The sequence below is a fragment of the Amia ocellicauda genome, chromosome 14 (genome assembly GCF_036373705.1).
Source record: "Amia ocellicauda isolate fAmiCal2 chromosome 14, fAmiCal2.hap1, whole genome shotgun sequence".
NCBI classification, from domain to species: domain Eukaryota; kingdom Metazoa; phylum Chordata; class Actinopteri; order Amiiformes; family Amiidae; genus Amia; species Amia ocellicauda.
The window spans coordinates 21,046,741-21,060,398 of record NC_089863.1 but is presented as its reverse complement, the minus strand read 5'-3'; the positions used below and the strand labels follow the sequence as shown (position 1 = coordinate 21,060,398).

Sequence of the window (13,658 nt, the reverse complement as noted above, 5' to 3'; positions counted from 1 at the left end):
GGTTTTACATTTAAATGTTCCAATTAACGTACGCTAGCACAGTTTTCATGCCCTGTTCTAGCTAAATAAAATGGCTTCTTGTTGTAAACTTGCTTTCTGTGTGGTGGTGTCCTGGTGTCCAGTCGAGCCTGCCAGGGCAGAGAATTGACAGGGGGGTGAACGAGGTCCTCTCTCCTCAAACTAAAGAGGTGGCGTGGTCGTGTCACCCCTAAGCACCCCGTAGCTGGTGACACTGTCCCCTCCTGTGACATATTTATCTAATTTTGTATCTATTAGTATATGCCTAGCTAACACACAACATTTGATACTCCTTTTATAATTTGATTAATCGCTCCCCAATGTACACTTAAGAAGATAACAAGTACTGATCAGGAATCAAACAGATCGCCAGGTTCACAGCGCTATTCCCTAACCACTGCACCAACTGATATACTACTTTAACATGACACCTATTTTAAGTAGCCTTTAGTTGTGGCTGCCAGCTGTCCTGACTAATTGTATAAAACGTAATAATTGGGGTTATAGTCCCAAATGAATGTATAAATGAAAAACATACATTATAATTTGTACAAAACAGTTGTATATATTTATATAGCTTGTATATATACACGTGTGTTCTGTGGCTCTGTAATAAGTGAATGCTCTCACAGTTACAAATGCTCAAGTGGAGAGCGTATAATGATGGGGACGAATTGACGGGGACACAGACAGGGAGGCATCAAGCAGCTGCCAGTATGCAAAACTTCATTCTTTATAATGCAACCACAGTGAAATAGTTTGCATATGTTATATAATACATCATCGCCACCAGGGGGGAGTTAATGCTATGTGGTGTGTTTGAGTTAAACTTGTGTGTTTTGATATTAGTAGTGTAGGAGGACGTGAAGAAGGAAATGGAAACACGACAGATCGCATGGGGCACCAGCGATAGTAATCCACTGCATTTCTCCTGTGCTGCGCCTTTGTTAATAAACTTGACTCGTTATTCAAGATTATAGTTTGTCATGTTTCCACGCTTACACTTTTTTTCTGTTATGATATTAAAGCACAACTGTGATGAGCCTGATTGGTGTTTGTGATCGCATGGGTCCGTAACCGAGGTCAAGTTAGTTTCATTTTCGATATTCAACGGACATTGCACTGCTGTCTCCAATAGCTTCCGGGAAACACAGCGGATTCTGTGTGGTCTGGTGGTGATCTGAAGGGGACATGAGGACTACACTTCTCAACCTGACTTGAGTCATTTCCTCCGGACTGCAGGGCAGAACCGAGTCGTAAGTGCGCGGAGAGTTAGGGACCGGCGTGAAGTGCCTGTTGCTGCTCTAATAATCTCCTGTGCTGCTTTCACTACTCTTTGGATCGTCTTTTAAACATGTCCTGGGCGGTGGTGATACCACACTGAGATGCATGCGGACAGGATAATCTAAACGGTGGGAGAAGTTTACAAGCATCTATTTGCTCAATCCCTATCTCTGCAGGCACCTCAGACATGGGAGGCACTCGTGTGCCTTTTTAATGATGGCTTCCATGTTGGGGGTCCAGTCAAAGTCATCATACTTTGCATCCCCAGGAACCTGAAGCAGCTCACTCTCTACCTCCTCTGTGTTGCTGATGATGGGAGAGGGGCTCCTCTTGCCTGTCCTTAAATCAACACTCAGCTAGTTTGTCTTGTTTGTGATCAGGTCTGGAGGGTGTAAAGCTCTCATTTTCAACTAGGTTCTTTGGTGAGGCAGGTCTTCAAAGGATTTCAAACAGAAGCCAACTTCTTTGCAATAATACTAGTAATACCAGTATTAGGCAACCAGCTGATTGGAGAGAGTGACCAGTGCAGACACACAGCGGTCCTTGCAAAGTCTCTGTGAGGCATAGTCAAAGGAGAGAATTTATAGTGACTAGAGTATAGTGACCAATGTCTGTTGAATATCGAAAATGAAACTAGCTTGACCTCGCTGTGTCGGTAGGTGCAGTTTCTGCAGTTTTGCTGTTCTGTCCATATTTAATGCTTCAAAGTTGAACAGTGTCTGAAAGATGCCCGGAAGACTGTGTGTGTGATACTGATGCACTATAACAACACATGAAGATGCCGGAAACTGGGATTTGAGTTGTAAGGTGTGGCAGCTGTTGGATACACAAGGCCAGAAGTAAATCACATTAGCAATACAGTTCTGCTGCCCTGAACAGTACAATACAATATAATACAACGCTCTTTACAGATGTGAATGCCTTTGAGAAAGTGTGTATATATGTCTGAATGAATGTATTCGTTTTTGTATTTAATTTGTTGTGCACCCAGTCTGTCAAGATGTTGTACATTGTAACCGCAGTGAACACAGAGGAGAAGATTACAGTATAAAAATGTTTCATTAAAGCAGTGTTGGGTGTGCTGTCAGGACAGAGTAATGAGTGGTTTATTGTCCTGTGTTCAGTCTGCAGAGACCCAGGCAGCAGCTCACCGAACACAGAGTCCAGGAGGAAGATGGCAGCATCCCTGCCCAGTAAGTCAGCCTTACATTGCAGGAGATAGAGTTAAAGGGTTGGCAAATTTACTTTTTAAATTAACACATCCACAATGGCTGGTGGATGCCCAATTTTACAAGACAAATAAAGAACATTTACCTTTAATAATCATTTGCACTGTGTGTATTTAAACATTGATGAGTACATTTCTGTTTGTGTGGGCTTATTATTATTATTTTATTATTATTATTATTATTATTATTATTATTATTATTATTATTTTATTTTATTATTTTTTTCTTGGCAGACGCCCTTATCCAGGGCGACTTACAGCATAAGTGCAAAAATACAGAGAAGTACAAGGCAATCAATCATTACAAATTCAATTTACATAAACATAGCAATTCAAAATAATACATTTTACAAATTTCAATTACAATTTACACAAGTACAGTAAGTGAGGTCCTGCATCCTGGACGGTGAAAGCTAAGTGCTGTCAAGATGTAGGATCACAGACCAGGGCTACGGGAAAGGGAGCAAGGAGGAAAACAATCAAGAACGCAAGAGGCATAATAAAACTGTGAAGTGCTATCTAGCAGGGATAGAGGACTAATATTACAAGTGCTGTGGGAAGAGATGCGTCTTGAGTAAGTGCCAGAATGAGGTCAAGGCCTCTGCTGTTTTGACTTCGATGGGCAGGTCGTTCCACCACTTAGGGTTCAGGGATGAGAAGGAGCGGCTCTGGAGGAAGGAGAGTGGAGAGGAGGCAGAGTTAGTCTTCTGGCACTGGAGGAGCGCAGTGGTCTGGAGGGGATGTATGGAGAGATGAGTGTCTGAAGGTATCACGGTGCAGTGTGGTCAAGACAGCGGTAGGTGAGGGTCAAAGTCTTGAACTGAATGCGTGCCGCTATCGGGCTCCCAATAGCGGCACGCATTCAGTTCAAGACTTTGACCCTCACCTACCGCTACCACACTCGTCTCTCTTATTATTGTATGCATGTGCTTTATGTCCTGTTGTGATGTGGACCCACCTCCCGGTTAAAACAAATCTCCCGGCCGATCGGCGATTATACAGTTTAACAAGGTAGTAACTCGGGTGGGTGTGGAGAAGGGAGATATTATTTATTATTATATTTGTACTTCTCTGTATTTTTGCACTTATGTTGTAAGTCGCCCTGGATAAGGGCGCCTGCCAAGAAATAAAAATAATAATAAAAATAATAATAATAATAATAATAATAATAATAATAATAATAATTATAGGCTATATGGATCAACTTCCTTTCCTGATATGAAGGAGACATTGGATTAAGACCCCATAGGCAACTTTGAAAACCAGTTAATAATAATAATCATATTATAATCTACTTAATACATCTGTGTCATAATGTCACACATTCTGAGTGATGTCACCACTATAACTGGACTGCCATTGGTCGAGAGCCACATCTCTCAAGCGTCGCGTCCAAAACTACTCTGGCAGAAATCTGTGTGGTGTGTCTGGGTCCATGGACAGCCATTATATTAAACACTGGCAGCTGCTGTGTCCCGTGCTTAGGAGGGCTTTAATTGCCATCTTTACTGGTTAGTGCACATACATCTGAAATGTTTTTCCTCAAATATTAAGTAGAGAAACATCATTTGGATTTGACTGCAGGCTTAGAGTACACCAGAATGCACCATTTCAATCTGAAATCATGTGTTTCCACAGAGGAATATGCATCTAGACCTTCCCAATAGTGACCACACCATTTACTTTATTTATTGTCACCCAGCTGTCACAGCCACAAACATTGTGTTTCTTTGTTCTTACTAGAGGTCGAACGATAGTGGATTTCCAAAAACATTAATTATGGTGGGGGGGGGGGACAGCTGATGTCCGATTCATCCTCCGATTATTTTTCTTTATCAATAAAATCAATATATTGTATAAAATATATAGCATTCAATGTAAAATTGGCAACAGTTTGAATTTTATTATATATATCTAAAAAAATAGATCAATTAAAATGTTGGAAGATTTTGAAAATTGGAATTAAATGAGGGAATTATGAAGAATGAATTTGTTGGAAAGTACAGCATTAATTCAACATTATCCTTTTTAGATCATTAATGAAAATAAACTACAAATAATGAAATTGCAGTAATAACAAACTTTGGGTACTTTTTCAGATATAATTACTAGCTGTAGAATGTGTAGATATGTGAATAAAGCTGCAGGCGTATGTTGCTCAAAAAGAATTGGCAGGTGTGTGTCAGCATGGAGAGCGCAGGATCAAGTACAAATTAAATCGCCTCTTCAGCTTTCTCTCTCTCTCTCTTCCCAGGTGTTCAATTTGTGGATAGACACAGAGCAACTCTCATTCAAAGAGTGTGTTTGGTGGAGCCCATAGCAGACGCCCTGCTCTCACAAGGCCTGATCCAGAGAGAAGGGTACTCCAAATGTACTTTACACACCCTCACCAGTCAGGAGAAAATGAGAGAGCTGTATGAAGCCCTGCACTGTGGGGGAGCGCAGGTGAAAGCTGCCTTTTACTCCATCCTTAAAGAGCAAGATCCTCATCTGGTCAAAGATCTGGGTAAGCCTCATTCAAAACATCTTCCCCTTTATCAGCTCCCTCCCTGTCTTTCCCTGCTCCCTGCTTACAGGCTCTTGTACAAAACACTAAATGTTTATTCAGCTGTGTTGGTATATTTCTCCAGGTGGTTCAGATTGCTGTGAAGAGGAGGAGATCATAAAGCTAAGATTGAAGTACAAAGAATGGATCAGACGAGAATATAAAACAGTGCAAGAGTACAACTCCCTCCCTGGTGAAGATGTGCGGCTGGATGAACGGTACACTGAACTCCTGATGATACAGAAGCACCGCCAGCACAAGCAAAGAGAAGAGGAGCTTCGCTGCACAGGAGACTCTTTCAGGAAGATCATGAATATGAGGAACTGCGACGAGTTCATGAGTACAGATGTGGAACAGCTGTTTGATCCAGATAAGGATGGAGAAGTACAGAGAACTGTGATACTACAGGGTCAAGCAGGAATTGGAAAGTCTTTTACAGCACAGAAAATCATGTGGGACTGGGCCTCTGGAAAGCTTTATTCAGAGCGTTTTGATTACATCTTTCACCTAAAGTGCCGAGAACTCAATCTCATTAGTGAGAAGATAAGCGTGGTGGATCTCATTCTTAACAGCAGTCCACACTTGATGCCAGCTATTGCACAAGTCCTGTCTCGCCCAGAAGAAATCCTTTTTATAATAGATGGGTTTGATGAGTTAAGGTTTCCAGTGGTCATGTCAGAATTTGCCCGTTCTCATGACCCCCATGAGCAGAACTGCCCTGAAGTCACACTGAGTCGACTGATGAGGAAAGTGATCTTGCCTGAATGCTATTTGCTAATCACTACACGGTCAACTGCTCTCGACAAATTGACACAACTTTTGAAACAACAACAACCACGTTACATAGAGATCTTAGGGTTTTTAGAAAAGGGGATGAAAGAATATTTTCAGAAGTTTTTCAAAGATGAACAGAAAGCAATGTGTGCATTTAACTATGTGGAAAACAATGAAATAGTGTTCACAACATGCTTCATCCCGGTCATATGCTGGATTGTGTGCACAGTCTTAAGAGAACAGTTTGAGGAAGGTACAGACATAACGCACGCTTTGAGTACCCCCACCACGATATTTGTGTACTTTGTGGACGCTTTACTGGAGCATCATTGCAGGAGTCTGAGTCTGCCGGTGCAGGAGGTCCTGAGACGTCTGGGTATGTTGGCAGAAAGTGGAATAAAGGAGCAGCGGGTCTTGTTTGAGGTTAAACGCGTACAAGACATTTTTTCAGATCTCTCAGAAGTTCCGTCTTCCTTTTTAAATAAAATCTTATTTCGGAAAAGCATTTCCAGAGAGACTATGTACAGCTTCATGCACCTCAGCTTTCAGGAATTCTGTGCAGCGCTCTCTTACGTCCTGTGTGACGACCAAGAGGCCAAGACCAAGGTGACAGAGCTGCTGGAGGAGAGTGGGAAGCATGACAAGAACCATCTTCTGATGACTGTACAGTTTCTTTTTGGACTTTCAAATAAGGAAACAACAGCCATTTTGAAGGAGAAATACAATCACTCCATTTCATCGGAAATACGGCCCCTGCTGGAAAGCTGGATTCAAAAATTGATTAAACACAATTCCATTCTTCGGCTAAAATTAATTAACATATTGCACTTTGTCTATGAGATCCATGAAAATGACTTTGTTAAACATGCCATGAACAACCTTACAATCATAGATCTATTATTTCCACTAAAGAGAACTGACTGTGTGGTTGTGACATACTGCCTTCAGGCCTGCAGACACATTGAGAGTCTTACATTGCTTCATTGCAACTTAAAATCACAGGAGCTGGAGATTCTGCTTCCAGTGTTCGAGAAGTGTAGGTTTCTTGTGTAAGTATGTCCTCACAAAGAAAATACATGTATTTTTAATAAAAAGTTATACCTTTCTTAAATAGTAAATCTTAGCCTTTTTAAGATATATTAGACAAAAATAACATTCAGTGGCAGAATGAAGAATGCTAATGTTAATGAAAAGACTATAGCTTATAGATTGTCCCCAGAAATAGTTTTTTGTAGCCCAGAGAATCTTACACATCAATCAGAATAAAACTAGAAAACAATTGAAATAACCCTGTTGTCCCTTTCATTACAGGCTTGACTCCAGCAGTTTGGGAGACTGTGAAATTATTACACTGAGCAAAGCTCTGAGGTCTCCCGACTGTAAAATAGAGGAGCTTTCGTAAGTAAACATCCATTATATAAATTAACAGGATATTTATGGCTTATTATTTTATGATTGAATGTAATCATATAGTACTTTCATATTTAAAGTTATTGGTACTGAGGTTGCACTTTTCACTTTCAGACTAAAATACACTGAAATCCCTGTAAAAATGTTTTTTTCCCGGTTGCTCAATGGGGGAGAGACAAAATTATGTGGGAACACAAAGGAGTAGTGCAACAATGTAGATTTATTCCAAAGAAGTGTTGTAATCGAGCAGGATGAACCAAAGATCACAGTCAGCAAAAAGCTAAAACAAACTACAAATGGAAATAATCAAACGCAGGACTCTCTGTAACTGAAAACTAATTAGTTGAGTGCGTGGCGGGGATGAGCGAGCGGATGGGGGCGTGTTTGCTTGAAATGCATGATATGCGCTTGACTTCAAAGCTATGTATGCAAATGCACACTTATAGCCTAAAAATACTGAAAACTGAAACATAACAAAAATAGCCCAAAATTTTGCCTATAATAGGACAACATACCCTAATGTATTTGCTGGTGTTATAGGCTATGAGGAATCTAACTTGGAATGAAACGTTGTGCTCATGGCCACAGCAGGATTTGAACCCTGGTCTCTGTGCCATAGTGCAGCCACCTTACCCCATAATACCCCTAGTATTATCCTAAATCTGTACTCCCTCTTGATCTGTAATGCTCCTCTGTGTCTATTGGAGTGAAGGCTTAATCATTATTGTATGAGGCAAGGTCATATTGGAAGATCTGTTTTTGTTTTTATATGAATTGTCACTTTTTTTTGGTTGTGTAATTAAGTAAAATATGCACCAACAAATAAGAATATTATACTGCATATTATACTATATTATAATTGATTGTTTCCTGTGAATGTATTTATACATATTATTGTTCACCATTGAACTGACTGTGTTCAAGCTGTGCCACTACATGATGCTGTAAAGAGGCCCAATTGAGTTACACTGACTGTTTTTGCTGGTTGACCAAGACTGGCCTGACAGATGCCTGTGTGGATGATCTGTGCTCTGCTCACAGCACAATAACACACAATAACTTGCATGCCAATGAATTCATAGATGCAGCAACACCAGCCTTGAGATGCTTTATTCAGAAATGCAACAACCTGCAATATTTTGAGTGAGAAAAAATGTTTTAATTGCAGTTTTTACTCAACTCAGAAGCCGCTGTGTGTTGTGGGAGTGACCGTTGTGTGTGTCTTCCAGCAGAGCGCAGTGTCTCTCATGTGTTCTTGCAGTAATGTGTCTGTTATTCACACAGGTTGGATGTTCGCAGGCTGTCAGATGAGAAAATGGAGGATCTATTCTCTGCTCTCTGCTCACTGCAGCGTCTGACGGAAGTAACACTCAGCTTTTACAGCTTCACAGAAAGATGTGCTTCTACCCTAATCGATGTCATTATGAGCTGCACTCGTCTACAGCAACTATGGTAAGAGGTTTTATTATTGACCAGTATGCTGGCTCTGACAGAGGCCTATATGAACATGTTGGAGCCTGTGCTGTCCATGGAAGAGACCAGGCCTCGACCTGAACACATGATTCTGTCAGAAATAGTCTTATGACAGCTTGTCCAGTCACTCAGCAGAGTACAATGCTTACTGTCCAGTCAACAGCATGTGTTGCTCATTTAACAGTTACAGCCCTAGATGGGCTGCAGTCAGTATGTTGCTGTTTCATTGACATTATGCCAGACTTCACATTCATCTTTTTATTTACTGGCAGGATTTATGGAACATGTAAAGAACTGAACTTTGCTCAGCTGTCAGGACAATTGATCAGACCGCACCAGTCACAGGAGGATGTAGCGTAAGTACAATATTTTACGCATTATCCTTTTTCAGGGGTGTGACAAATCTGCTGATTCGTGAAATTCCCCAGACTTTGTGCCCGATTAAATAAGAAATTATTGTTCACAAGATAAGAACGCAAAACGTTACGGGAGAGTCGCAGGAGGGAATCTCACAGCTCAGCTTCTACTGAATAAACTGAATTTCAGGGTTCCTTTGTTATATATGCAGGCAGGCAATCAACAGTTATACCCGACTCCTGAGTCCCTGCAAGCTTGACTGGCAAAACCTGTTTCTGGACAAGAGCTATACCCAGCTACTCTCCTTATGCAAAGCTTGACCCCAGCCCATCTGCCAGTGAAGGCCATGTTTAATGCAGAGTCCAGTTTGCTATTGGGAAAGTTCATTTTTCCCTCTTCAAGCTGAAGCATAAACATGGTATTGTTTTAAAATTAATGTTGATCTCCTGTGCTTTGTCCTCAGGTTGGATTGTTCCGGTCTAAGTATTAAAGCAGTGATTCATCTCTGTGAAAGCCTCAGAGAGAAAGGAGTCGCAATAAAGGATGTGTGGTAAGTAAGGCGTCCAAAAGAAGGAGAAAGTCATGATTAGGAGCTCGGATAAGCACAGCGCATGCAGCATGTTAATTGTTCAAAGGAATTTCACTAATTACTCATCAAGTTTGTCTTGTCCGCTGTTCCGCTGTTTATACACTATTGTACATGTGAGGGTTAATGATGTACAGTTGGCAGCCGCCCACAGAACTGCCCGAGAGGCTGCCAGAGCTTCAGTGAACTGAGAGAAGCGTCTTCATTTCACCTGTCAGACTGTGTGAGGAAGAGTCAAATAAATACAATACATACATCACTGCAATATATTTGACATAGTTGTATAACTTTATATTCCCATAATAAAACTAATCTCAGAAATACATTCCCAGTCTTGAATTAGATAATAGTGATACATTTAGTATTTTCAGTTTTTGTCATTAATACATTAAATAAATATAAATACAAATACATTAATACATTTAAGTTAATTGAATATAGAAAAAACTAACAATGCCAAATGTTTCTACAGGTGGTACCAATCTGGCAAAGCAGACGCCTGCATCGATGATCTGTGCCCCTCTCACAGCCTACAGCAGTCAATGAAATGCCTAGATTTGTATCAAAATACATTTACAGATGCATCAATACCTGCCTTGAAATGCTTTATTGAGAAATGCATCAACTTAAAAAATGTTAAGTGAGTAACACCTTTTTAATCTTCTTTTCTTTACATTATATCAGAGTCTAAGTGATCCTGTCTGTATTACAGCAGTGTGCATTGTCTCTCATGTGGCCTTGCAGTAATGTGTCTGTTATTCCCACAGGATAGATGTTAGTAGACTGTCTGATGAGAGAGTAGACGATCTGTTCTCTGCTCTCTGCTCTCTGAAGGGACTAACAGAGCTAGTGCTCATTCTGAACAGCCTCACAGAAAGCTGTGCCTCCAGACTAATGACCCTCATCCAGACCTGCAGCTCTCTGTGTTTAGTCAGGTAAGAGGGTTTGTTTTATAACTAATCAATATGATAATGTAGGAGTCTGTACTGTCAATGTCAGACACAGGCCTTGATCTGATTTCTCTCCAGTCACACACTGACAACATGGCTGTGTTAATAACGCCTCTCTCTGTCACTGACATTGTGTCTGTAATTTAGTGTCGATTGTGGTCCTGTGCTGGAGTCAGGGGAGAAAGTACTTTATGAATCCCAGAGGCGTCCAGACTGCAAACTGGTCATTGATGGGTGAGTATATTCTTTAACTGGGTCTTTATTGGGCCTTTTGTCTCAGGAATATCATACATCCTCACAGTTAGGATGATCTTTTTATCCAGCATGGGGATGACTGGGAAATCAAATTCTGACTTTAAATGAGACATGAAATCTGATTGAAGCAGAGTCAGTCCCCTTTCTTCATTAATCTCCCAGCCCAAGAATGAAACTTTTCTCCATGAATGATCCTGTGTTTAATAACCATGTTCAGCTCATGATTGAGGAGACAGGGTTTACAGCAGTATGAGACACTCTCCCTTTGAACATTGTCTCTGTATTATTACCCCGTTTCTCCTAAAATACTTCACACCAACAGGTATCACTTTAATTGTAACCACAGTTTAAAATGTGTTAATAGCAAGAGGAAATGTCACTCTAGTCCAGTGGTCTCCAACAGGTCGATCTTGAGTGACCAGTAGCTCATGGGACATCTCTGAGGGGCTCGCCAAATGAATAATAATATACTCGCAAGAGACCCCAACCCCCAAAAGTGATCACCGCAGAGATCCACATCCATAGTAGCTCTCATGTTAAAAAGGTTGGAGACCCCTGCTCTAGTCCATCAGTGCATTTCTTACAGTATGAATTAGAAAGTGTGTTGTGGTGTCTTTGAGTAATCCAGGTTTCCACAATCGTTGCAACTTGGGAGTCTCATTCCACCTAACAGTGCATTTAAGAAGCAGGCTGAAAGTTATATATTCCAAGAGGATTTATTTACATAATCTAGAATATCGCCAAACCAAGAACTAAAGGGGGTTTAGTCTTGCTCTCGTTAATACTGCTATTGATAAACTATTAGCTCCCCCTGGCACTCTTTCCAGCCAAGTTTATAAACATTATTGTCATCTCGACCACCAGGTGGCCATGAGGAGTTCCTGACCATAATATAAGAAGTAGTATCATGCATCGGTAATAATTAATAGTACAAGCATTACAATAATACAAATAATAACAATTACAATGACAACAATATTATCTCTAATACAATACAGAATTAATCATACAAATATAATACCAAAATGTTTCAAATGGCTATGACAGTGTCTTCTGACCGTCTGAACCAAGTGTCTGAATCAGCAACTTCAGAAATATTGACCAAATATATTGCAAGGAATTGATCTATTCAGACTTGTTCTCGGGTGCTTTTCCATAATCAGATTGAAAGATTGAAAAAAATCTATTGCAATTAACATTTTAAACCAGTTATTACAGTTGTAACTTCCTGGACAGCAGAAAAACGACACAATCACCTGATTTGTCTTCCCTGTGGGAACTCGAGTCATTATTATCAAGTCAGCTGAGTGTTAGTGTTTCTTATTCCACATTCTTACTGCTTGATAGTGATTATAGTTTCCAATAACAACATGAAGTGTTGCCGTGTCCAAAGCTGTGGGATAAACAGTAAAGCTGGAATATTCATCTCCTTTCCAACAACAGGAGATTAATGCACAGTGGAGATTTGTGTGCAAATAATCACACAATCCAAAAAGGGAAAAAAGAAAAGTTTGTTATGCATTCAACCACACCCTGTTCTCTAAATCAGACTCTATACTATAGTTGTCTAAATGTAGAAATGTTATTAGCAGACAATTAAACAACCTCTATACAGTCCTGAGGATCATTCACTTCACCAGAGTCTAATGTGAATATTTTTATTGTGGTTTCTCTGAAGATGTAGATGTGACAAGCCGAGTGACAAGTGCACGGATCCGGAGTCCAGGCATCGGGAATGTGATTCACCTGTGTACCTGGAGCTCCATGGGACGCCAATCAAGAGCCTTGCTGATCATTAGAGTTATGGGAGTGAACCTGTGGAATAGTAATGTCAGCTTAAAGGAATACTTCAGTATTCTGTCATTGTAGCTTGATTTCTTACTCACCTAGAGTCATACAAATCCATGGAAACCTTTTTTTAATTATTTTCGTCCAGTTTCAAGAAATTTGAATTTATTGTTTTGTTAGCACAGCACTTATAATGGAAGTCAATGGTCTCAAAATGCAGACTGTCACAAACCAGCTAATATCTTTTAAACACTCGAAAGCTGGGTGGATACCACATTTGTACATTAAGTATTCTATACAATTCTATACAAAATCTAAAGTAATTAGATAAATATGTTAAAAGTATTTTTCTGTTGGAATTATCTTGCTGAACTATGCATGTCCTCAGCTGTGATGTGGCGGGGCAAGGATCTGCTCGCTGTGCGCGAATGAAAACACATATTTTTATTTTATGAGTAAATACTTATGGAATGACCTGAACATTTATTCAAATTTTATTTAGTTTCAACTATTGCTATGATTTGTGATTTATAGGGTTAGGGTTATGGTCTCACATTTCCAGTAAAGTGAAACATCTAATGTCATCAGCATTTTGTTTTAATTGGGTAAACTCAAACAGATCAATATTGGTTGTTGATTAAAAAGAAAACCCCTACAATGGGTTTGCTACTGTTGGGTAGTGACGTCATAAAAGAATCCCCATGATGGCTGTATTTTTGTGATTTTGTTCTGTATTTTACTAGTATCAGGGTTAGGATCTTGGTCAGAGGTTCAAATTTCCAGTTTGTTCTTGCCTCTAATGAGATTAGAACAAATTTAAGTTAAGTAGTGGTTCTATATTGCATATTTCTGGGCAGGTGTATCGCCTGTCTTGCGCCCACAGGACAAGTCTGCATGCCACATGATGTAGTCTGGGGGAGTGTAGGTCTCCCTGGTGGTTGATATAGGCCATTCCAGATAGCCCCCCAGCCTGTTCCGGAGGCATCTGTG

The 13,658-nt window shown here is 40.2% G+C and overlaps 1 protein-coding gene across 2 annotated transcripts; it reads left to right on the top strand.

Annotated features, from left to right (window-relative positions):
• Nucleotides 1–1,146: 1,146 nt before the first annotated feature.
• On the top strand, nt 1,147–13,252 carry LOC136767738 (NACHT, LRR and PYD domains-containing protein 3). 2 transcript variants are annotated; one of them, XM_066721688.1, is made up of 12 exons: nt 1,147–1,430; nt 2,427–2,495; nt 4,785–5,036; nt 5,161–6,898; nt 7,161–7,247; nt 8,544–8,711; nt 9,005–9,088; nt 9,553–9,639; nt 10,148–10,315; nt 10,443–10,610; nt 10,773–10,859; nt 12,559–13,252. In XM_066721688.1, the coding sequence occupies exons 2-12, from the start codon at nt 2,477–2,479 to the stop codon at nt 12,677–12,679; spliced, it is 2,979 nt and encodes a 992-aa protein (XP_066577785.1). In that variant the 5' UTR covers nt 1,147–1,430; nt 2,427–2,476; the 3' UTR covers nt 12,680–13,252. The 2 variants fall into 2 exon arrangements, with proteins under 2 accessions (XP_066577785.1, XP_066577784.1); XM_066721687.1 differs by having other exon boundaries at nt 1,149–1,274.
• The last annotated feature ends 406 nt before the right edge of the window (nt 13,253–13,658 follow it).